General features: G+C 41.4%; 2 protein-coding genes across 4 annotated transcripts in view; one reads left to right on the top strand and one right to left on the bottom strand.

Moving 5' to 3' along the window:
* Positions 1-21,186, top strand: part of LOC113417559 (RH-like protein) — a 24,096-nt gene extending 2,910 nt beyond the window's left edge. The window contains exons 2-10 of the mRNA XM_026676006.2: positions 820-1,006; positions 6,112-6,262; positions 8,157-8,304; positions 14,014-14,180; positions 14,805-14,942; positions 15,284-15,414; positions 16,392-16,471; positions 17,376-17,449; positions 18,143-21,186. Coding sequence (XP_026531791.1) covers positions 820-1,006; positions 6,112-6,262; positions 8,157-8,304; positions 14,014-14,180; positions 14,805-14,942; positions 15,284-15,414; positions 16,392-16,471; positions 17,376-17,449; positions 18,143-18,169 — 1,103 coding nt within the window. The 3' untranslated portion in view covers positions 18,170-21,186. The remainder of the gene's footprint in view (positions 1-819; positions 1,007-6,111; positions 6,263-8,156; positions 8,305-14,013; positions 14,181-14,804; positions 14,943-15,283; positions 15,415-16,391; positions 16,472-17,375; positions 17,450-18,142) is intronic.
* On the bottom strand, positions 18,916-26,090 carry TMEM50A (transmembrane protein 50A). Of its 3 annotated transcripts, none has more exons than XM_026676007.2 (7): positions 25,926-26,090; positions 24,321-24,433; positions 23,815-23,927; positions 23,166-23,233; positions 22,395-22,487; positions 21,512-21,581; positions 18,916-19,368 (listed from the first exon to the last, which is right to left on the bottom strand). In XM_026676007.2, exons 2-7 carry the CDS (start codon positions 24,411-24,413, stop codon positions 19,323-19,325), a joined length of 483 nt encoding a protein of 160 aa, XP_026531792.1. In that variant the 5' UTR covers positions 24,414-24,433; positions 25,926-26,090; the 3' UTR covers positions 18,916-19,322. The 3 variants fall into 3 exon arrangements, with proteins under 3 accessions (XP_026531792.1, XP_087826761.1, XP_087826762.1); XM_087970635.1 differs by having other exon boundaries at positions 25,837-25,983; XM_087970636.1 differs by lacking the exon at positions 25,926-26,090 and adding an exon at positions 24,568-24,673.
* Between the last annotated feature and the right edge of the window lie 78 nt (positions 26,091-26,168).

Below are 26,168 nucleotides of genomic sequence, written 5' to 3'. Positions count from 1 at the left end.
GTTCTCCAGAACTGGTCAGAACCTGCTGAATACCACCTCTGCTCTTCACCCAGAATTACCTTTTCAACTCCTTGTTAAGAAGTTAGTTATCAGATGGGCGGCTATATAAATGTTTTAAATAAATAAAAGTTCAGATATCTAGAAGTTGCTAAAGTTAAGCAAACACTGGAAGTTTTGAAATCTCCCATTGCAGTTTGAGAACCATGCTTTATGACTTAGCAGCGTATGCAAATTGGGCCACTATGATCTCCATGAATCATGGTTATAACACATTATGGCTTATAGCACAGAGCCTTCTTTTTTGAACGAAGAAGGTGGTATGGGAGTGAGTGATGTGTATGTATTTATAAATATGTGCATACATATAAAGGACAGAGAGCAGTAGGTTCCTTGTCTTTCCTGAACATATATGTGCATAGGGAGGCCCTTTCTACCTGTTATATGGGGTGCCTAGGATCCAAAACTTGGAAGTCCATGTGTCCTTTGGTTTAAGATCCAATTGTCAGATAGCACCAATCAGTGATTAGATTGATGCGTCCCTCTCAGCTGAAGTGGGGAATGATGGACCCTTTACGACCTGTGAACTTCAACTCCCAGAATTCCTGAGCCAGCCAAGTTGTAAAGGGGCCATCTTTCCCCACTTCTGCTCTAAACCATGATTTATGAATAAACCACTATGGCTAGGATTACACAGCAAGCTGAGTTGAAACCAAACAAACCTCATTAAGATTCAGTATGACGTGGTGATTAAGAGCTGGGTCTCCTGGATGAGGCTCCCCACCAGGCCTCCTTGACACAAGTGTTCTGTCTTCCCTACAGCATTTCAAGATGTCAACCTCATGGTGATTTTTGGGTTCGCCTATTTTCTGGCCTTCCTGCACAGATACGGCTTCAGCAGCATCGGATTCAACCTTCTCCTTGCTGCCCTTGGAGTACAGTGGGCAGTGATTGTCGATGGATTCCTTTTTCACTTCTCCGCTGGGAAAATAAGGATAAATCTGCAAAGGTAGAGGTCAAAGGGCATGGAGCTTTGGTTTTCTGCTAGGAATTCTGTCCACTTCATCTCATAGGGTTAAGGGGAAATGGGAGAAAGGAGCATTGGGTACGCTCACTGCCTCGAGTTACCTCTAAAAGCAAAATAAAACTCTTAATTAAAAAAAAACCAGTGATTTCAATGGGAACTTCCCACAGGCTGCTCAGGTCTGGAGAATATACCTTGTGCATTGCTTTCTACGTTCTGCAGCTGAGCCAGTTCCAATAGGTGAGAATTCCAGCAGGTTTCCTGCTCTTGATCATTGTCTGCAGGGAATAATAGTTAAAAAGAAAAAAGAAAAAGTGTGGGGGTTAAAAAATGGCTGCAACAGTGCAATCAAAGCTCCACCTGTTTGTTATGTGTAACGTACATTAAAAAAAAAAAAAAAAAACAGGCAGAGCTCCAATCTCACCGTTGTAGCCATTATCTGGATTTTTCCTTCCTCATATCTTTTGGATGCTCCTGGGTTGGGTGGCAGGAAAGCTCAGTGTTATAAGAATGGTGTGGTAGAATGTTAGTCCAGAATCGCAGGAGAGGAGGGTCCTGTCCCAGAGGGCAGAGAGACAGTGAAGTTTGCAATGTCTGGCAGGCAGGAAGGGGGTGAAGGCAGAAACCTCCCTAACAACTCACAAAGAGTTCATCTGATAGCTATGCAGATAGTTGCTTTAGGGCGGCAAGATTTCCTTCGATAGGTGAACACAAGAAACTGCAGAGAAGTAACTCCAAGTGTCATTCTTGGTTCCTTGCTTAACAGAAATCTTGCCAGGTGGAAGCAACTATCTGCATAACCAATAGACGTTCAGTGGTGGGATTCAAAAATTTTTACTACGGGTTCTGCGGGCATGGCTTGGTAGGTGTGGCGTGGCTTGATGGGCGTGGCAGGGGAAGGATATTGTAAAATCCCCATTCCCTCCCCACCCCACTAACCTGCTTTCCAGCTCCGTTCTCCTATGCAGGGCAACCAAAGAAGACCCAGCCAATCAGCTGGGACTCAATGGGAGGCGGAGAAGAGATGGGATTGGCGGGGCCAGTCAGAGGTGGGATTTGATGGTTCTCTGAACTACTCAAAATTTCCATTACCAATTCTCCAGAACTGATCAGAACCTGCTGAATATACCACCTCTGTGAATTGCCAGGGAGGGTCTGTCTTCACCCTCTCCTTGATGGTCAGGTATTCCAAGGTCCACTGTCTCTTGGCTCTCTAGAAAGATCCCCTCCCTCCTGGGACTCTGGATTACATCCCATCGCAGATAGTGAATGTAACCGTGATCAAGGATTGAGTCTGAAATGCTTAACACAGATACAGAACTGAGGATGGTATTGGAGGGGCCTTGATTCGATGTCTTTGGTTTCTTCCAAGCCATTTGCTGTCCTCAAAAGCTTGAGTAAGGAAACAGATTTGCTCTGATTCATCTCCCAGGGAAGGTGTTTGTGGGAGCTTAAAAAAAATAATCCAGATGGTGGCCACAATCATGCAATCAAGCCCTGCCTGCCTGTCACCAACTTGACTTTTTTTTGGAACCTGCCCGCTTCTTCCCTTGTGGTCATCCCTGAAGAATACCTCCAAGGGTTGAGTTACAGAGAGGCAAAGGAGCCAGTCAGTCTAGAGAATAATCTTAGGAAATTAATTGGTTCTGATTCTTAGAGAACTTGATCTTGACAAATACAGTGCTAAGCTTTAGTATCTTCTATAAAAGAATCCGGCAAGGATATTTTTAAAGAATAACGACCGGCATCCAAGTTAACACACCAATGTATTCACAGTAAACATGGAATTTAATTGTAGACATTAAAGTTATTGTGTACAGAGGAATGCTAACTTCGGTTAATCTTTTATATTGAGCAAATATGTTGTTGTGCTTTTGTTTGAAAACATTACATCACAGACTGAGCACGTCTGCATTCTCCCCCATGTTTCACTGAGTCACATTTCTAAAATAAACAGAATATTTCCAAATTTGGGGAAAGATGTAGCAGCGGCAACAAGGCTAGGTGGGATCTTACATAACAGCAGGATGAGCGTGGCCTCAGTTACAGTTAGATCTTTAAGAATGTCTAAACAACCTAATTGTTCCGAATATAAGCCCCCCCTTCAGATCAGTGGGACTTCTGTTGAGTTTAAAATTGCAGCGGGATTAGCGGGAAGAGATAGAAGGCTTCAGCATTCAGTGATTCTCAATTGGAGATTTGAACTTGCAGAATCCTGATAGGTAAAGATCAGTATTTAGCAACCTCTTATCTTTTATTTCTTCTCGAACTGTCCATTTTCTTAGTTATCAGCTCTGAAGAGACTCAGCACAACGTGTTTAAAGACGTGTGTTAAGCTATAAATACATTTCAAGCTTCCTGCAAAAGTGCACATTTTAAGAGGGGTTAAAAAAAACGAGGGATAGAGAGACAGAATGAATTTATGGATCAATACAGATCAAGGAAACCTGGAGGAATACAGGCCAGCTGGAAAACTGACAGCCTAGGTTTGAGACCCGAGAACGCTGCACGATGAGGTGAGCTCCAGTTACTTGGCCCAGCTCCTGTGTACCTAGCAGTTTGATAGCATACAAATGCAAGTAGGTAAATAGGTACCACTTTGGTGGGAAAGTAACAGCGTTCCATGTGCCTCGGCATAGAGTCCAGAGGTGGTATTCAGCAGATTCTGATCAGTTCTGGAGAACCGGTAGTGGAAATTTGGAGTAGTTCGAAGAACCGGCAAGTACCACCTCTGACTGGCCCCGTCCTCATCTATTCTCTGCCTCCTGAATCCCAGCTGATTGGCTGGGTCTTCTTTTGTTGCCCTACACAGGAGAACGGAGCTGGAAAGCAGGTTAGTGGGGTGGGGAGGGAATGGGATTTTGCAGTAACCTTCCCCCAGGAGTGGGGAGGGAATGGGGATTTTACAGTATCCTTCCCCTGCCACGCCCACCAAGCCACGCCCACCAAGCAACGCCACGCCCACTAAGCCACACCCACAGAACCAGTAGTAAAAAAAATTGAATCCTACCACTGGTACAGTCATGCTGGCCACATGACTATGGAAATGTTTTTGGACAATGTTGGCTCTCTTAGATAAGAAACAGATGAGCACTGCCCACATGACTGAGCAGGGAAACCTTTACTTTATAGACCAAGGAGACCCAGAGCATCCTGGCTGGACTTTTGAGATGAACTGAGATGTTAGTGATGTCAGGTTGGTGGGAGAAACGGGAGGTCCAAAGGAGAGGGTCAAAAAAGGATCATAGCCACAACCACATGATTGAAGCCCTGCTCCCTTTTACATCCATAGCCCTCCTTCTATGCCTATAAAAGGGGAGTGGGTTTCAGTTGCACGGCTGAAGCCCCCATCTTGCTTTTTGACCCCCTCCCCGTGGACATCCCTGGGTAGAAGACGCCCACTGTGCACTGTCACCATGAGTTCCTGTGCCTTTAATTGCCCCTCTGCAAAGGCCATCATCACTGTTTTCCCCACCTCCAAAGGATGGCTTCCTTCCAAACCGTTGAACCCAAGAGGCAATAGATTTGATTAAATATTAGCTTTGCACAGGTGCCCATATTATTTATGATTGCAAAATTAATGACCCTGTCTCCCTTTTAATGAGGCACTCCATCTTCTTCCCTGATAGATTACACTCATGCATTTGCCCCAGAATGTGCGGGTGAACGGATTAATGTATGTGCACATCACCGTGAAGGCATCTCCTACTATTTGCCTCTCATCAGTACCATAAACCCTTTTTTGACGCTTGTAAAAAAAGAAGAGTCAAATTCCTCTCTGTTCAAAACAATACCAACAATGCCTATAAACTGTTCTTTTTCCCCCCGTTTAATGATCTCATCTTAGGCCTCATAAGACAAAATGATCTCTTTCATGGTCAAGAACCAAATGTAAGATATAGAATGAGATGATGAGGGCTGCTTGTGGATTGGGGCAGTGGAGGGATTCGAAATTTTTTACTACCAGTTCTGTGGGTGTGGCGTGCTTGGTGGGTGTAGCGTGGCTTGGTGGGCATGGCTTGGTGGGCGTGGCAGGGGAAGGTTACTGTAAAATCTCCATTCCCTCCCCACTAGAGGTGGTATTCAGCAGGTTTTGACCAGTGGAAATTTTGAGTAGTTCAGAGAACTGGCAAATACCACCTCTGACTGGAGATTTTACAGTATCCTTCCCCTGCCACACCCACCAAGCCACCCCCACAGAACCGGTAGTAAAAAAAATTGAACCCCACCACTGCAAGTCCCCACTCCAGGGGAAGGATACTGCAAAATCACCATTCCCTCCCCACCCCACTAACCTGCTTTCCAGCTCCGTTCTCCTGTGCAGGGAAACCAGAGAAGACCCAGCCAATCAGCTGGGACTTGGGAGATGGAGAATCGATGGGGGAGGGCCCAGTCAGAGGCGATTTTGGCCAGTTCTCCAAACTACTCAAAATGTCCGCTACCGGTTCTCCAGAACTGGTCAGAACCTGCTGAATATACCACCTCTGGATTGGGGCAATGATGGCTGAGAGTGTACTTAGCTAAGCCATTTTAAACATTTCCCCCTAACTTTGAGGGAACAATATTCCTCCAAATCCAAAATTCTTTTTTACACTTAGCAGTGTTTGCAAACATTTTTTTTTTTGCTTCAATTGGGCAGTCATTTTTGAAAATAAGTGTTCTGATTGATCAGGGGCACTGTGACATTCGTTACACCAATATAGCGACTTATTGATTTATTGTGGTTACAGGTTTATTCACAGGTTTGCAATCTATGTAACACTTATGTTATTAGGGCTCTTACTTCTGTAAATACACTTCTAAGGGAACATGTTACATTAAGGCAGTGTTTCTCAATCTCGGCACTTTTAAGCTGGACTTCAACTCCCAGAATTCCCCTGGCTGGGGAATTCTGGGAATTGAAGTCCACGCGGGTTAATGGTGCCCAGGTTGAGAAATATTGCCTGAAAGGCACTCACCATGGACACTCATTGAGAAAACCACCGTAGGGAAAGCAGAAAACTATCTAGATCTGATTGGAAAAGAATCTCACCATCTCATAACATCCTGCTGATTTCCCCCCCTTCTTTCTCTTTCTTTCTTCCCACCAGCATTTTAACTGCCATTATGAGCATCACCACAGTGTTGATTTCAACAGGAGCAATACTTGGCAAAGCCAATCTCATGCAGTTGATCTGGATGGCTATGATAGAAGTGACCGTCTTCACCGTCAACAGATGGCTGGCTGTGAATCTTTTGCAGGTAACAAAGCTGTCCCTTTGGCAGAATGTATTCAAAACAGTGGCCTAGTTCGGGGGTCTCCAACCTTGGCAACTTTAAGACTTGTGGACTTCAACCCCCAGAATTCCTCAGCCAGCAAAGAAGTCCACAAGTGTTAAAGTTGCCAAGGTTAGAGACCCCTGGCCTACTTCCCATATACCGTAAGTCAGGGGTCCCCAACCACCGGGCCCCGGACTGGTACCGGTCCGTGGATCATTTTCTACCGGGCCACCGGTTTGCTGGGCGCCGCCATCTTGTTTCGACGAGAAAGTGCTTCCGGGCGAGCTTTTCCGGTTGGAAAGCGGCGTTTGGGTCCAGAAGGAATCGCCTTAGTTTCATCGAAGGGGGGCGGCGGCTTCGAACGAAGAGCCGTCCCGATGGCAGAGGAGATTAAGAAAGCACAAAAAAGCACAAAAAAGGTACAAAGGAGGAGTTGAAGGTGGCGGGGAGAAGCGGGGGATGTCTGGCTGGCCGGTCACTCGGCTCGCCTTGCCTTGTCATGCATGCTGATGCCGGTACCGGGCCGCTGATCATTTTGTGATGCCAGTACCGGGCCGTGGCACAAAAAAGGTTGGGGGCCACTGCCGTAAGTGACTAGTCAGATTAAGGTATCATGTGGGCAACTTGATTTTGACTTTGTGTACAATGTAAACAGGATACAGGTAGTCCTCAACTTACGACCACAATTGAGCCCAGCATTTCTGTTGCTAAGTGAGACATTTGTTAAGTGAATTTTGCCCCATTTTTTGCCCCATTTCTCTCACCACATTTGTTAAGTGAATCTCTGCAGGTCTTCAATTGGTAACCTGATTGGTAAGTGAATCTGGTTTCCCCATTAACTTTGCTTGTCTGAAGGCCGCAAAAGGGGATCATGTGACCCCAGGACACTGCAACCGTCATAAATGTGACTCGGTTGTCAAGCATCCGAATGTAAAATGTATGACCATGGAGATGCCGCAATGGTCATAAGCGTGAAAAATGGTTGTAAGTCACTTTTTTCAGTGCCGTTGTAACTTGGAACGGACAATAAATGAACTGTTGTAAGTCGAGGACTGCCTGTATTGTAATTTGTAAGCTGTGAGCTGCAGTTTATGATAAGAGAGCAGGAATAGTGGAATTGTAGATGAAATTTACTTTTACCTTTCAACGCTTACATATTTTTGGAAAGGGCAGAAGGAAGGCATATCCTGGATGTGGGAGGGACTGATTGGCTGGCTGGCTAGCTGGAGCTTTCTTTTTATATATATTTATATTTATTGTTCTTTTTCAAACTTTAACACACATTAATCTTGACTTTAACAGTATTGTGTCATCATTATTATACAAATTATTCTACACATCAGTCTCATACAAGTATCTACAAAATAGCTGGAGCTTTCACACGATCACATTTTATTATAGATATGGAATGTTTTCAGCTTCTTTCCCCCCTCCCCCCACCCAAAAAAACAACAACCCCGAAGTCATAAGCACAGGGATCTTTCACTAATAAGAAAAAATGCTCTGGGTGTGATTTAACATGTTAAAGGAGCCAGCCAGGGTGGACTAGAATCTGTAATTGATGACTTAGTTATTGTGTTTGTTAAACCCAGCAGCTTTAAGCCCTGTGGACTTCCACTCCCAGAATTCCCCAGCCAGCATGGCTGGCTGGGGAATTCTGGGAGTCGAAGTCCATACTGTTTAAAACTGCTGAGGTTCAAAAACACTGTAGCAGAGTATTAATTTAACATGCCCAGGGGAGCAATTCCAAAAAAGAAAGATTAATCACCCCGTCAGAGGTTTCCTGCCTTATATTCAGTCACTACAGGCTGGCACATAGAAACCCACCCTCCATCTTGACTACATAGGCAATGGCGACTGCTTTTGCTGTCCACAGATCGAGAGCCACGTCAGTGTGATGCACGTCCACTTGTTTGGGGCCTACTTTGGCCTGATGGTCTCCTGGACGCTCTACCACTCCTCATTGAGTCGGAAAGCTGAGAAGGAAAGATCCAGGCCCATCTCGGATATGTTTGCGGTGCTGGGTAAGCAGTCTGCTTTAGGCAAGATAAAAGGTCAAATTGCGTCCTTCCTGGGGCTGAAACGAACGCATGCCCACCAAATTAGGAGGTTCCTGTGTTGGCCAGCCGTATGGCATCCAGCGTAGGACATATTGCTCAGCAGTTGGCATTTGACTTTTGTCTCTTATTTCAGCATGACTCTGGCAATTTAGCTGCTAACACAGAGAGGTGTATTGATAGTGATGGTGACTCAGTTCCTCCTTTTGTGGAGGACATTAGATCTCTTCCAATCTGGATTCAGGGCCACTTCTCAGAATTGAGATTGCCCTGGCGCTTGGATCCTCAAGAGGCTGTTGGTGGAAACCCAGGTGCTTGCAAAAAACTAAGGACCACTTTCCGATCTTTATCCTGACTTAAAAAGGAAATATAAGAATAATAGGGAAGGGGCATGCTGCAAAATAGTGTACAAGTAGCTGTCGACTTAACTATCATTCATTTAACAACCATTCAAATTTCCAACAACATTGGAAAACATTGAATAATAGAATAGAATAGAATAGAATAGAATAGAATAGAATAGAATAGAATAGAATAGAATAGAATAGAATAGAATAGAATAGAATAGAATAACAGAGTTGGAAGGGACCTTGGAGGTCTTCTAGTCCAACCTCCTGCTTAGGCAGGAAACCCTACACCACTTCAGTCAAATGGTTATCCAATCTTTCTTAAAAACTTCCAGTGTTGGAGCATTCACAACTTCTGGAGGCAAATTGTTCCACTGATTAATTGTTCTAATCGTCAAGAAATTTCTCCTTAGTTCTAGGTTGCTTCTCTCCTGGATTAGTTTCCCCCCATTGTTTCTTGTCCTGCCCTCAGGTGCTTTGGAGAATAGCTTGACTTCCTCTTCTTTGGGGCAGCCCCTGAGATATTGGAACTATCATGTCACCGCAGTCCTTCTTTTCACCAGACTAGACACCAGTTCCAGCAACTGTTCTTTATATGTTTTAGCCTCCAATCCTCTAATCCAGTCCCCTAAAATGACTTATGACCAACCCTGGCACTTGCAACCACTGCAGCATCCCTACAGCCACGTGATCAACATCTGGGATCTTGGCAACCAGCATGATTTACAATGACAATGTCCTAGGGTCATGTGATCACCGTTTGTGATTTTTTTCCCCCAGCTGATTTTCATCAAGCAAAGTCAACAGGGGAATCTGGATTCAGTTCACAGTTGCCTGATTCCGTTTTAACAGCTCCTGTGGTTTGCTTAACAACACGGCAAAATAGTAAAACTGGGCATGGCTCACTTAATAATCCCTTCCTTAGCACTGGAAATTCTGGTCCCAGTTGTGGTTGTAACTCAAGGACTACCTGTATTTGTTATTTCAGATGGGTCTCACGTAGGCATGATTAAAAAATGAAGAGAGGCACAAATTTGGTCATTACAGAACTGTAGAATTGGAGGAGATGATCTGCAAGGGTGAGAAAACCAAGGTTTTTGAAAGGTGGCTGTCTAACCGCTTCTAAAAAAAATCTCCTTTCAGAACACAAGCTCCTTCATTGCATCATCTCAGTTGCACCACCCCCAGAAAACTTCAACCAAACCTGGGAGACAACCTACAGAGCCAGCTATGACCCCTAAAACAGCCAATAGAATACATCAGGCGTTTTCAAACTTGACAGCTTTAAGACTTGTGGACTTCAACTCCCAGAATTCCTCCTCCTCCAGTCATGTTAGCTCAGGAATTCTGGGAGTTGAAGTCCACAAGTCTTAAACTTGCCAAGTTTGAAGAGCCTTGGAATACATGTTCTTGAGCAGGAACAGGAAACTCAAGCTCAAAGCCCAAGAGAAGGTATAAAAACCCCTCAGTATCAACTCCCATGTGGTCAGCTGCTCAGGACCATCCATATGGTTCTGCTTCACCATTTTTCCGATCAGCCTCCATTTTGTCTCCGGTGCCTTTTTCCCGGCTTGGAACTGGACCTGGATATTTCTTCCAGCAAAACAATTGTCTTTTCTCCAGACTGAACGTCTCACATTCTTTCAGTCAATCCTCTTCCACTGCTCTGCTATGGATTCTCCCTTCCAATAATGCAGAAGGCAGAGCATTCGGTCTGGCCAATGAAAAAGCTCCCCGGTGAAGCAATCACACAGTATTGATTTAGCTAATTTAGCAAGTATAAAAGAACTTCTGAACTGGCCTAGCACTGAGGCTAAATCCATCAAGGATGTCTGCGGGGCATGGGCAGAAAAAGTTAAAACAACTAACCACAACAGTGCAATCCAATTTCTGCCTGTTTTTATGCACGGAGCTTTGATCAGACCGTTGTGGTTGTCATCCTGATCTTTCTGAGCATACTCTGCAGATACCCTGGTCCGTGATTCCTTTAATTAAGGATTAGCATCTCCTGCAAGTACAGTTACAGATACATGGACAGATCATGAAAGGGAATGCTGATGGAGCTGTAAAACAGTCTGTTGATATTTATTTACATTTTGGCAGGGAACCCTGTCTGGGGAGGATTATGACTCTGCTCTGAGCAAGCTATCTTAGAAAGAGCTCTGAGGCATTGCTTTCTGCTCAGCGAGAGATAAACAGGCTTCCTTCTTCCTAGAAGGTCTAGGAAAGGGAACACCCATCCAACTGGTGCCTGGATCTTGCGTGCAGCTTATCAGCCTCCCAGGGTTGACTGAAAATGTCTCTTCTTGAAAACTAACAATAAACATTAGGAATCCAGGGAGATGCTCTTTGTCTAAAATTTGGGTTAATATTTAGAGTAGTCTTTGGGTTACAGTGGCAATGGAGAGCAGGATTCCTATCGCTAAGCGATGTGGTCATTAAAATGCAACATCTCGTTGACTGCATCACTTAGCAACAGCCATTGCAGCGCTTCCAAAGTGACATCATAACCCCAAGACAGGCCGGTTCTTAAGCAGCAAGTGGCAGGAGTTCTGTGTTAAGGAGTGCAGGGGTGCCGCAGAGGGTGTGGGGAAAGCCGTGGGCAGGATTGGCACAGGTCATGCATGAGCACAAGGAGGCTGATTGGGAGACTGATCAGAGCGACCTGCCACCTTTCCTGCAAGCTTCCCCATGGACTTCGCTTGTGGGAAGCTGGTAGGGAAGGTGGCAAATTGCAATCACCCTAGAATAGAATAGAATAGAATAGAATAGAATAGAATAGAATAGAATAGAATAGAAGGAGAGGGGAGGAGGGGAGAGAATGGAATGGAGAGAACAGAACAGAGTAACAGGGTTGGAAGGAACCTTGGAGATCGTCTAGTCCAACCCGGGCAGGAAACCCTACAGCATTTCAGACAAATGGTTATCCAATCTTACAGAGGTGTTGCAACAGTTGGAACTTCAAAAACTGGTTGTAAGTACCACTCATTCAGTGCTGTTGCAACTTAAAATGGTTGCTGAATGAATGGTTGGTAAGTGAGAGAATTACCTGTTGACATACAGGGGTTAATTTAAGTCAAAAGTTACTTCAAGTCAAGGAGTGGATTTATATATTAAGCTTGCCAAATGGGTGGTTTGGGTTGGTGTAGAGTGGTATATAATAATGTCACCTTTTTTGTGGGGGTGCAAGCAACCAGATCCATTGCGTTCTACCTATATTACTAGAATCTCTCCAGTCTGCTTCCCTTCCCTTGGGAACAAACAGGTAAGGTCTCATGGAACCTGGAGGTCCAAAATGTAGAGGAATAACCAAGATGTGCAAATCTACTTATTAAGGTAGAGGAACAGGTGAAAAGAGGATAAATTTCAATATAAAATATTGGTATTAGCATTTTCCAGAGGCATCTTTTGAAATACTTATTCTGATCCCTGGTTGATAGAAGGATAGATGATAGAACAGCCCAGTCTTTGCCAGGGTAAATTCCAGGCTTAACAACACAGTCAATCCTCCATGTCCGTCATAAATTATAAGCCACTTGCACCTGTTATTTCTCTTCAAACAACATTGCAAAGGGAGATTGGGTTACAAAGCTCCTTGAATTCTGCCACTTACTCTGACTGATAGATCAGGTGTTCAGCATAGATTTTTAAAAAAGAGAAGTACCCAAACATGGGACAATAATACTAGCACTTCCAGATCTGGGCTGCAAAACATCCAGGTGTCCATTAGATGGCAGTAAAGACACACAGGAAAACTTAAATCTTTGCTGCCATCTAGTGGACCTGATGTCAGGCTCCAAAAACCAAGAAAGTCACTGAATTTCTTCTGAGCTGTTTCCTTTATTGTTCCTCACCCATAGGTAGAAATCTTGCTAAGCTAAAGCAAACTAATTGCATCATTAAAGATATACTCTGAGAAACTTGAGGAAGGAGCTGTCTTGACCCTCTTCCTCCCAACCAAGCTATCTAACCTTTGCTGTCTCTTGTTCCTCTGGAATGCAGCCTCTCCCTCTTGGGAATCCATCCTTCCCAACATCCCATTACACCTGTAGCCTTCTACAATTCAATCAATCAATCAAGAATAGAGCTGGAAGGCATAAACAACAAGCCATCTTCCATATGTATACACCTCCAGGGATGGAGCACCCACAACTTCTGGTGGCAAGCAGTTCCACTGGCTTATTCAAAACTGTCAAGCTTTAACCCTGGTAGTTTGCTCATGGTATTCCAGATATACAGGGAAAATTGCTAGAGAGAAGTGCTATGATAAGCAGAAGCAAGCCACAGGCTTTATAAAGTTACATATTTCTGGACTATATGGACTCCATTCCTTATCAAATCAGACACTCCCTTTAAGTCTGTGTCTTTGGAGAAGTTGCAAGGAATGGCACATGGTAAACATTGGTTTGATTTGTTTGAGAAGATACATCTGCTTGGCTTTAGCATTCTCCACAGGCAGGGTGCATAATGCAAGGCCTTATCAGAATAACAGTTGGAAGGGACCTTGGAAGTCTTCTACTCCAAGGGTCTCCAACCTTGGCAACTTTAAGACTTGTGGACTTCAACTCAGGGGTGGGATTCAAATTGTTTAACAACCGGTTCTGTGGGCGTGGCTTAGTTGGTGGGCGTGGCCAACTCAATATCACTCACATCGAGGCACACATCTCCTCGCCTGGCGTCTCATGACTGTGGGGATGCTGCAACAGTTGTAAGTGTGAAAAATGATTATGTCACTTTTTTCAGTGCAACTGTAACTTTGAATGGTTACTCTACACAAGCAAAGTACCAGCAAAGGAGGGGAAAAAAACTCCAGAGAAGTTCCAGAGACAGGAAGTCCTGCCAAGAATGTAATAAGGGTTAACGGAGAGGCAGTTTCTGTAAGCAACACCAGAATGTTTCCTTCCTGCCTTCCTTACAGGATTAGGCCGGTAATTTCTTCTAACATCCGGTTCTCCAAACTGCTTAGAACTGGTTCTAGCAAATAGGTGCGAACTGGTAGAATCCCACCCCTGCTTCAACTCCCAGAGGGAATTGAAGTCCACAAGTCTTAAAGTTGCCAAGGTTGGAGACCTCTGTTCTAGTCCAACCCCCTGCTAGTGAGGTCATCTGGATGAAAGAGACAGCTGGAAACTGGAAGCAGTGATAGGACCTTTGTCATCTAACAACTTTGATTAAGAGGCTGCAGCTCACAAAAACTTATTATTTGTCGAAGAAAGTATTTCCAGACTTACTGCTATAGACTAGCAATGGCTCTCCTCCCATAATGCTGAAAACTGGAGCTCGGTTGGGTTTGAGAGTTTAACCATTTTCCCCTCTTGTGGTTTACCAGGTACCCTCTTTCTCTGGGTCTTCTGGCCCAGCTTCAATTCTGTCCTGATCACGGAAGAAGACAAAAAAGGGACTGCCGTCTACAACACCTACTTTGTCATGGCCACGAGCACCATTGCCGCTTTTTCTTTCTCAATGGCAACCAGCAAAAATGGAAAACTCAGCATGGTGAGACAGAAGCACCTGTTTTTTCAGCCGGAAGAGCAATATTCTTGATCCTGTCACCTTCCAGATGTTAAGGCAAGAAGTTGCCACCCAGTGGGTCTGGGAGAGGATCAAGTTGCACAACACTGGTGTAGAACAGCATTTCTCAACTTCAGCAACTTTAAGCTATGTGGACTTCAACTCCCAGAATTCCCTAGCCATACATGCTGACTGAGGAATTCTGGGAGTTGGAGTCCACATACCTTAGCATTGTTAAGGTTGAGAACCTGTGATTTAGAATGAGTGAGGCTAGATAATTAGGTTGGGATTATTTAGAGTTTTTCTCATCCTTTCCTCTTTCTCAGGACTGTGTTATCTTTTCTCAAAGCCCTTCCCCCCCATTAACTCTGGTCATTCCTTCCCCATTCCCATAGTCTACACTCCTCCCATAAAGGGAGGGAGATTCCATATGTACAACTCTGACTTCTTGAAAGGCAAGAGATGTCGCAAGTACATAAATAAAATCCTGGTCCAAGATACTGCAAGGCTATTTTGCCTTTCATGAACAGAAAGCGGCCACTCAGCTGAAACCCAGGCTCTGATTTCTTCTCCTCCTTCTCCTTCTCCTTCTCCTCCTCCTCCTTTCAGGCTCATATCCAGAATGCTACACTGGCAGGTGGGGTTGCCCTTGGCTTCTCTGCTTCCAACATCCAACAGCCTTGGATTGCAATGGTTTTGGGTCTGGCGGCAGGCACAATTTCTGTCCTTGGCATGGCCTATTTACAGGTAACCCTCCCTATTTTAAACCTTTTCATTGCTAGTTATGGAACAAGCAACTGGGATGCTTTAGAATTTTGGCTTTCTGGAAGAAATTTTTCAGATATGTGCTAGTCTTTTCCATAGTTATGAAGATGCTCACACAGTCCACGTGGCCAAGGCCTCTGCGTTCCACATTTCTATGAAAAGTGGCATGCAGACTTTTCTATTTAAAGCCCTGCTTTGGGACTGCTAGAAAATTAATATGAGGGTAGGCTATGTTTATAAATAAACATTGATTGTTGTAACTTCTAAGTTAAAAACCTTATTGTGTGTTGCCTTTCCTACATTCCTCTTCCTATCAAACTCAGAAACTCTTGGATCCAGCACTCCAAATCCATGATACTTGTGGAGTTCTTTACACTTTCGGCTTGCCCAGTTTGCTTGGAGGGATAATCCACGTTATTCTCATCCTAACCAACCACAGCAAGAACCTCTCCGTGTAAGCTGAATCTGTCCGTTTTTAATACCCTTGATTAATTTTGAGAATCCTTGGTTGATATCAGAGTCAGTTACACGCTGTATAATCAGGTGAAGGAGGATGCCCGCAGAGAAAATCTGGTGTGATGGACTGTAGTGAAATGGTAGGTTCTCAAGAAGGAGGGGGAAGCACATTCCAAGAAGAAGGGGCAGAAGCAGCACAGCCTGGAACTGGATTGGAACAGAGTCAAGATCTCTCAAGATATATATCCATTAGGGTGAGAATAGTATTGGTTTATTCTGGCAAGATTCTGTCTATTGGATATCAGAAAACAAAAAACTGAACTCTGACTAGACCAGGGGTGTCCAACCTTGGCAACTTTAAGACTTGTGGACTTCAACTCCCAGAATTCCTCAGCCAGCAAAGCTAGCTGAGGAATTCTGGGAGTTGAAGTCCACAAGTCTTAAAGTTGCCAAGGTTGGACACCCCTGGTCTAGACTATTCAACGTTGTTCTTGTATTGAGCCTGGCAGTTTTTATTCTTGCTGTTATGCTGGATCAGTCTGGAAACTTCCTTCTCAAACGTGGAAATCCTTAGCTGACTTTGATTCAGTCACTCTATTCTCACAAGCCTAGAACTACCTTCAGGTTTTGGAAAGTTCATATATGAAGCTCAGGTTTTTTTGACATTATTTTATTGATTTTTAATTTTTCCACTACAAGATAGCTGACCTTCGTTATCTTTACGCACCCGCAGTAGAGTTAGGCCTATTTCAGGAAATACTCAGTTTAAGCAGCTGTAGGGAAATAGTCGAGACCTCTAGAACTCCTGGTTGTACCATACCCAAGGAAGTCTGGTGTCCTCAAGAAAGAAAGTTTGAGAATTACTGAAATGGTTCATAAGGACTACCAGATATATATTTAGAAAGCAGAAGCTGACTCCCCTACCCCATTCTTTTACTCAGTTTTGAACATTTCTGCCTTTATGATCCTCTACAGATTTGGTTATTCAGCTTTAATTGAAGTTGGGGCACTCAGCTTGAGCCTATGCCTCAGTCTGTTCAGTGGTCTGCTTACAGGTCTGTATCACAAAACCGCTTCACTGTCCGTAGAACATCAATAACAAGTGTTTTATTGGGTCTGCTATTGTCCTCCAAGATTGTCCAACTTTTAGGAGACAAATCAGTTCTCTAAAACTTGAATTAAAATCTGAATTCAGTGAAGGTAACTTAGATCAGATTCTTTCTGATTAAAGGACTTGGATTTCTTGGAAATTCAATTTCTAAGAAGTTTGTCAGATGTGGTGGCAGAGATTAAAATTACTCCCATCCTATACTGGTTACTATCCAGCTGATAGATTTCTTAAACGTTTTCACCATCCCTTATGATGAGGACAAGAAAGCTGGAGGTTTTAAAAAGTGGGATAGTTCATAAACCAAGTTTTGCACAACTGGAAATTTGTCTAGGGATCCCAGCAAACATATGGTTATTTTATGTTTCAAATCCTGCCGTACATTTACAGATCCTTATCTGTATTTTGGCAAAAATCATGTTTCTAAGTCTAAAAGGATATTGTAGTTAAAAAATGGCTAGGGGAATGTTGTGGCACTATAGTCTAGTTTTGTTTAAATTCAATTAAAAGTAAATTACATATAATTATCTACAGTGTATTTTAATCATTTTCCATCCTGTTACAGGAGTAAATGTATATCGATGGCAACTTTTGGCAGGATCTGGGAGTCTCCAGTGTCCATGGATTAGAAAACACTTTGGGGGGAAAAGAACTACAGTTCAAATTTGGAAAAAGGGGGAAAACCAGATGAAGCAAGGCTCACTTGGGAAGATTGGACATATAGAATTAGATGGAAGCTAAGACCCAAAATGCAGCGATTTGGCTGGGTATCATTAACAGGGATAAACTGTAGAAACTTTCTGCAGTTGTTCAGATTTTGAATGCAGATCTGGTTTCAATTTATTTTTTAGGTCTCATTTTAACTTGCAAATTATGGAAAACACCTCCTGTAACAAAGTACTTCGATGATCAAGTTTATTGGGAGGTAGGATTATATTTTATAGTTTTGTGTCTTGTAAAGATTGGGACTCAGGTCAGCTTTACATAAAGATCTTTTTCCTTTTGCTTCTTGGCAGCAGGGTTACACTGAGCTGAATGTCTTAGGATTTGAACTATTTTAACTCATACATTGTTCTTCAACTAAAGCCAGGAAAAAAGAAATAAAGTCCCAGTATGTCTAGATCTAATTCATTCAATGGACAGTAGTGTTTGATTTTGGCTTAATGCATTATGAGATTCAATCAATAATCACAGTCAAGCAAACCATACAGATCATATTGAATGCTACCATATTAAAAAGTTCAGAACCAAAACTTTCTCACTGATGAATACATGAATATGTAATATGAATGTATTATAACCACCCTACTTGTTTCTCACTTTTTTGGCTATCTCAAATCAGATCCCACATGAATGTAATTTGCCTGATTTGGTGTTAATGTGTTGTGGAACCCTAGTATTTTCATTTGTAAGCTACTGTATGCTTATGGCTAACCATGTGAATTAGCCACGTGGGGGGTTCACTAACTTTAGTTAAGCAAGCATGACTTGTATATCTCTCACAATTTTCCAGAAGGAACTCTCATCTATGTATAAACCCATCCTAATTAGTTACATTTAAGAGTGCATTACTGAGCTAGAAAACAATATTTTAAAAAAATATTTTTTTTATATCTAGTTCCCCCACTTAGCTGCTGGATTCTGAACACCATCTTCAGGAGGGCACCAAGTTACACAGCTAAGAGACTTTCTCCTTGATGCAACAAGAATGCATGAAAAAGAGACTTATTTACTTTATTAAATTTACCAGAATATTTGGTAAGCATTTAGTATAAAATACTTGCTTGTAATGCTAAAATGAATATATGCCAAGTGTTTCTTTAAAAAATGTTCCTTTATATTCTAGGCTTTTAAAATGCTTAGATAATGCAAGTGGAAAGTGAAGATTAAATATTATATATGAAACAGAGTCCAATCATATCACTCTGTGTTTATATACAGTGTTTTTCACAGTCATAGAGTTCATGCATTACTCTTAAGCCAGGGGTGTCAAACTCAAGTGATGTCAAGCTGGCCAAGCCCACCCCAGCCCCCTGAGGTCAAACACAACCCTGATGCAGACCTCAATGAAATCAAGTTTGACACCCCTGCTCTAAGCCATCATATGGTTTGGTTCAGCATCCTGTGTCAAGAGTGCTTTGATTACAAAAAAAAATTAAACCAGTGGACAAACCAGACTACTGATTCCTTTCCACAACTGAGAACTGATTTCCCTGCAAAGTCAGAAGGTTGCACAGGGCATTTCTTATACAGCCTTCTGCAAATAGCACTTCGCGAATATGCTAGAAAATGACACTGTGCAGGGAAGACAAGGTGTGTATTTGAGGAAAAAGCTAGTCTTCCATTATCAATATAATTCAAAAATGTTGCAAGAAACTGCAAGAAGTCGCATTAGAAATACAATAAGAGTATATTTCTATTACATTTTATACACATAAGTAATAACCTTCATATACAAGCATTCCACAAAACACTGTCAGTCAAATATTTCACATTAAAAAAAACAACAGCACTTATACCCCCGAATAAAGGAACAGTAAGAGATACAGTAATATTAAGATATAACAAAAACATTCAGTAAGAGGACAGTACGAGTTTCTCTTCCATCTCAGCTTAATCACAGGCTACAATATTTAATGTCAAAAAGCCAAGAGTAGAAAAGTCTCAAGTTGAAAGGAATAAAAATGGAAATGTGTATCATGATTTTACAATGTGGAGAGTTTTCTTTTTTGCTGATAGCAGAGCACTAATAATACAAAAAGGGAGTTAAAAATAGTAGGTGAGATGCTCCGTGTCACTTATTGCCACAAATCCTCAGTGCGGCCAAATTTAAACACCAGACCGCTGTTGGAAAGAAAGACAAATTATTAGCTACATGGATGTCAGGACCCTCATATTAAAAAGAGCAGAACAGAAACTATTTCCTTCAATCACAGATTAATATAGCACCTGTCATTTCGATAGTTACCTTCGACTGCTTTGCTGTGCCACTACTAATATACTATTCATACTTAACCTCAACCTCAGCACTTTAGGTTTCTCAACCTCAGCACTTTAGATGTGTGAACTTCAACTCCCAGAATTTCCCAATCAGTGTGATTGGTGGGGAATTCTGGGAGTTGAAGTCCAAGCATCTTAAAGATGATGAGATGGAGAAACACTGCTTTGTAGGCAAAAAGATTCCATAAGGCAGGGGGTGTCAAACTCATGTCATCACAGCGTCACGTGACATATCATTTTTCTCCCCTTCACTAAACCAGGCATGGGCATGGCCAACGCGTGACACATCTGGCCTGCGGGCTATGAGTTTGACAGCCTTACCATAAGGGAATGTTTTGATTGCTGAAAAGGCAATCCAGTGTGGGAAGGAAATAAGAAAAGCCAGAAAAGAGGCCATGATGGTAAACGTACATTACACAGATAAACTTTCCCCATTTTATGGCCTACATTGACTGGCAGTAATCCCCCCGTTTTTCTCCCAAAAAAGAAACATGTCATCCAAAAGCTTGTTATTCCTCCCTCAAGTGTATTGAATCCATATCACAACACCTGAATGCAGCCAAAAGTATATTTAAGAATGCATATTAGTAAATGACTAGTTTCATACTGCCAATCCCTAAAGTGGTTTCTTCACTTCTGACTTAATACCTTCTGGGAATAAGGCAAAAATTTGAACTAAGCCATAGGTCATTGTAAAAATGAACGACCTATGGCTTAGTTAGTATGATGTGTAAGGCAAATAAGTGCAACTTTCAGAGAGCTTGGTCCTTCTCAGATAATCGAGCTGTTAGAATAGAAATTTAAAGAGAAAAAGGCCCTGAAATCAAAACTTTGCTGCTCAAATGAGACACAATCAAAATTAGTGTAAGGAAAATTTGAAACCTGCACACTTTACAGCATGCTCAGTCCCACTGTGTGTTTTTTTTGATGTTACAATAAGACCCATACGACTTTTGTTTAGGAGTTAGAAAACTGCAGATCAGAAGTAGGGTCATTAAAAAATTATTTATAAAGACAAGGAAACGAAAATTTAAAGTCACATCATACAGCCAGCCTCAATCCCCTCCCCAACTGTGTTTCTAAATGCTATCTATAGTGTCAATAATTTGTATTGTTTCTTTTTGCTATGGCTTACAGGTGTTTCACTATATAAAATATATCTGAAATATGGACATGCAGCAGAGTTAGTAAAATAGCAAGTTTAGTGTGTGCTTGTAAAAAAGCTTATATTATTAGCATAAATGTCTCTCTCATTTCTTCATTTTCAAAATCAAGTATCATCCCCATTTCTTTAGACAACTAAGGATTTCTTAGGTATATAGGCTATCCTTATCTTGAAAAAGTCGAGGAAAAAATAAAGAGGTACAGCCTTGTCCTGAATCAGATTGAATATTTTTATAGATGCAGGATGCAAGGGGTAACCTAAGCTTTTATTTTATTAATATATCTTTGAATGAAAATATGTTCTTAGTGTAACTTCGGAAAAACTTTAATTAATCAGATTCTGTTGCTGGTTCTTGTTTGATAGTGTTATTTGATTTGTTTAGTTATGCTTTTATACTTTTATTGGGTAAAGATTTATATTTACTGCCCATCTCTGACATTACATTTTTAACTAGGGTGGTTGTTATGTATCTCAATAAAAGGCACTCTATAAATACATTTTTATGATTAGTTTTGTTGGCTCAGTAAGCATTTTATTTTAATTGGCATAAAAGAGAACGATGATATACATACCCCAAATATTTTAAAGCATTCTAATTTTATAAGTTTTATGGTAATGCTCCCACATATCACAGCTAAAATTTATATCACTAATATAAATTGGTTCATTTTTACCACTGCCTCTAATCTTTTTTAACAACCACTTACTCAGGGCTTCCAAAAATATCCAGGTCGATATATATAATAGTTTATCATACTAGATAATAGATGAGCATAATAATGTACATAATAAATCCAAATAAAGAATGGAAAGCATTCTTACCCGAAGAAAATAAAAGCATTTTGAAAGAAGACTGCTATTCCTGGATAAACAGGCGGTTTGTCTTGTTTGTCTGTGGAAAAAAAGAATTATTTTATCAAATTCCTGAAGCTTATTATTAGCATCTTCCCACACCAGTGTACTTTATTTTCTCAATGCTAAAAGCATTAATAGATGGCTTCTGATGCTGCCACTTTTATCAGAATTTGGCAAACAATTTTTAGGAATGTATCTAAGTTTATTTATGAATTTACTTGCAAAATTTGACACTGTTTTTCTATCATGACAATCTTTTGCTGGCTTTTTAATTGACAAAATTAAAATATTGTTTAAGGCATTCTATTTCAAACTTCAGTAATTACACACCGAAAAACAAACCAGCAACTACAAGTTGAAAAGGAAGAAAGATGGAATATAAATAAATTTCCTCGAAGTAAATCTCATTCTGCTAGGGAAGATAACTCTGTAAATATGCCTATGATCACATTCTAAAGAATATATTTCTTATATACAATAGTTTCTACAAAGATGTTAAGGATCAGCTTTCACAACTCAGGATTCTCTGAAGCCATGTTCATATAACATATTAATGCACAATATGATTTGTGCATATTTAAAACTCAGCCCATTGTGATATGCTATAAATATATTAGATTTTGTGTCTGTGTGAACATAGCCTAAAATTTTTAAAGAAAAAGACAGTGGTAAGTAAAACTGTACTGAGCTTCAGGAAAGAACTATCTTTATAAAAGAGAAGAGCTTTATACAATGCTGTGATTTCTTATTTCCAATGGAATTTTGGAAGAGCTTCACACAGAGAAAAAAGATACAGTCCTTTTCCATAGAAGACTACAATTCAACAATATTTCACATGCAGTTTTCTTACCATTAATAACATATCCTCCAAAGAGAATCCACATTGATGCAATCAGAGATCCAAATGCCAACATAAAACCGATAAACAGCCAGATACGAGCACCTTAATGTACACAAAGATAACATTATTTTCAAAATAAACAAGTTCAACATTCTTTCATTCATGACACAAACAGATTTCCTTCCTTATATGGTAACACCTATAGAATGTTAGGAATATTCTATGATCAAAACTGCAAAATGTATTCCCCCCGCCAATGTACAAATGTAGTACATTATGTTTTCAAACACATCCCTTTAGGAAAAGCATTTTTCATTGCATCTCCTTAAAAGCATATTTTGAGAATCTAATGCTGGGCTGGGAAGGTCTATCTCCAATCTTCTGCATAACCAAAATGGCTTTGTAACGATATAGGTAGCCTAAGAGTTAATTATTGAAACTCATTTTAAAAATAATTCTCCCAGAAGTGGTAGGAACAAAACTGTGGTCTAAGTCAATTAGCATGGCATATAAATGGCTAAGACAGGAGAATTGGGCATCAAAATATATATGTGAAGATAAAATGGCAGATACATTATTTCAAAATGTAACAGAATTTTCTCAGTAAAATTAGGAATATTATATTTTAACTTACTAAATGAACAGAATAAAGGAGAATTATTTCTCACCCATGACAAAAATGATTTTGTAAATAGATGGGAATGAGGATGTACGTATTTTTTAAAAAAATTAGCTTTCTTTCCATTGTGATATAAATAATGAGAGGAATAATATGTTTACCTGTTTGCCCAAGACACCCTTCACTGTAACTGTCCCCACGCACCTGACCATTGGAGACGGCATTGATCCTACACAAACAACAGAATGGAATTTGGCATGAGCGTTGAGAATTCAGCAACTGATGACATAGTGAAGTGTTTGAAATATTCATTAACTTTGCATTATATTGTTGCCTTTCTTGCAGTAACAGCATGAGGCAGACCAAAATGATTATCCCTATGTTGCAAAAGGAAGAAGGGTGAAGTCAAAAACTTGCTAGTGCCATCTAGCATTTTCATGACACAAGTCAGCCTTCAGACACTTCTGAGCCTAATTTTTCACTACTTTGGCAATGTGGTCCCTAATGAGGAATTTTCATGTGAAACTGGGACAACTTATGGGCAATATGTAGTCTTCCAGATATTCTAGCTAAACCCCAAGCAATCTCAGCCTATTTCCCATAAAAGTTATTTACACAAAGGTAGCTACCGGTATATCTCATAACAAAATAAACCTAGGGCTTGGTTAAACTGAGCATTTCATTTATTCAGTCTGATTAAATTACAGAATATTCAATTAGATGCTGAATATCAGGCATTAGATTTGAACACATATTTCAACACAAATTCTAAAGAAACATTTCTAACATTGGGATGGAAATGTTACCTACATTAGGAATGCAACTGTAGCTATAACTCCACAAGCATGGTATGAATGGTTGAACTCTGCTGAACCTGGATATTTGACAGCTGCATCTATTATAATCCACCACCCTGTAAAAAACTGAACACATTTCTATTATCAGCATCATCAACACAATGCTTATCTTTTATCACTACTCTCACAGACATTAAAATAACAATATTTCAGAGACAATGAGAAAAGATTACAATAAACATGAACACTTTGTTGGCCCCAAGAAACAATGCTTTTATAGAAGAATATTAAAAGGTAAGCTGCATTCTAAATTTGCTGAATTAGATCAATACATTTCAAGGTGGACCTATGGATTCTTTCATATTATACATGTAAAATATTCATAATAAACATTTTTATATTACGTAGTATAGTTTAGTTTGCTGGTACTTTGATTAGCCCTTGGACCATATCAAAGTGCAAAGTTCCAGATGTAATGTAAGGCATGTTAATATGCAAATAAGAATTAAACATACACACCAGCACACCAGCTGCAATAGAAGCTATTGTATTTCGTTTTTCTCCCCAGTCAACACACTCGGAACATCTGACATTTTCAAGGAACCCAGACATATTTCAATCCTCTGAAAAACCTAGGTGAGAAAATGAATGTAATTTTTCTTTCTCTGGTTTTGTTTTAAATGCATGATATTTAAAAATGTGCTAACTATATTTACTGCTTTTAAAGTGTTAGAATCCAGGATGCATATCAAAATGTGACTGATACCTTTAGGCAAGTACACATACACAGAGATCCGGAGGTGCTGAAACACATATCTCAGCTGTGCTCTGTTTAGTCTCCAGTTGCATTTGACTGTAAAATATGCTGTTAACAAGCAAATGTTTCCCATCAGCAAACTGCTTTTCTTAACAAAAGCATGATCGCACAATTGAAAATATCCCACTTACAACTTCCTTTACTGAACAGATTTTCAGCAAACTCAGGATAAAAACTCCTCCGCTCAAGGAAGTGTGCAAATACAGCTATTCACACTTCAGATTACTTATGCTTAATACAGTGGGAGTTTTCTCAAATGAATACAAATTTTGGCCTTCATATCAACAAAATGGTTACATTTCAACAAACACAAAACACTAATAACTAGAGCTCCACTTTTCAAACATCCTTTTAGAAGGAAACTTCAGTACCCCAGCTGGTGAACTTCATGGAATTCACAGATCAAAATTAAGTTGCCCCAAATGCATAGCAATCAAGTCTACCGAAATAGTCTTGAGTGAGGTGTCTACTGAAATATCTATGGAGGTTCTCAGTTATCCCAGTCTTGGTTATCCCAAATGTGCTTTTTTCCCCCAAAAGGCAACTGAAGAAGCTTCTTGGATGAGAAGCGAAACGTTTTCAAGGAAAAACAAAGTCCAGTCGCCTTTTGAAAAAGCATCTTTGAGTTCTACTGAAACAGTTCTTACTTTTCTATACTGGTCTTGTTGTGTGGATAAAATACTCCCATAAGAAGAGCATCACTCACACATCCTGTTGGATTTACCCCCAAAAGCACACTGTATAATCCAATCAACCCACTGTTCTCTAGGTCCACACAACATACATCATCATAAACGTGCCAGCCACATTTTAGTGTAGTTGTTGTATGTCAGGCCAACTCAAAAACAAAAAAACAACCCCTTACTAAATCAATCACGATTACATATACTTGTAAATCCCAGTTACTTAACCCTAAGCATTTCCACGCTCTTTGGGATTGCACAACAGGATACACCGATGTTTTGTCATAAAATCACGTTTAGAGGGGTGTGGACTTCAACTCCCAGAATCCCCCCAGTCAGCCATTGGGCCGACGCCGTTTGGATCGACGCAGAAGTCGACCCCCCCCCCCCCAGCAGGTTCATTCATCCCAGAGTTAGGCGGGTCGCGAGAGCGAAGGAGCGCGGCTCTCCAACGGGGCTCAGGCCCTGCTTCCGGGGGCGGAGGGGGGGGAATCGCTCGAGCGACCCGAGGCTCTCCAGCCCGCGATATACCCACGCCGGTTCAGCTTTAGCAACGGGCTGCGACCCTCTCGGGCACGTCCAGACTCTTCGGCTGGAGGCCGAAGGGTTCCCCTCTTCACTTACCGCCCCTCAAGCGCCTTGGAAAAGGTAGCCGGCGCGCACTCAGCTGACTGCGGGCGTCTCCAGCGCTAACCCCGCCTCCGCCCTGAGATAAACAAAAGCGGGGCCGGCTCCAGGACCCGTATGCTTGAAAGGCCGCATCCAGGATGTCTCCGTCTGCGCAAGCGCGAACTCGGCTCGCCTGCTCGCACGTGCGCAAGGCGTTCTCGACGTCCCGCTTGCAAGGCTGCGCGTGCGCCCCAAGCG

This window comes from Notechis scutatus, chromosome 8 (genome assembly GCF_049901735.1).
Source record: "Notechis scutatus isolate UNSWTSFEM ecotype Mainland chromosome 8, rNotScu1.2, whole genome shotgun sequence".
Lineage (NCBI taxonomy): Eukaryota > Metazoa > Chordata > Lepidosauria > Squamata > Elapidae > Notechis > Notechis scutatus.
The sequence above is the reverse complement of the archived record's forward strand: the minus strand, read 5'-3'. Positions and strand labels throughout refer to the sequence as shown.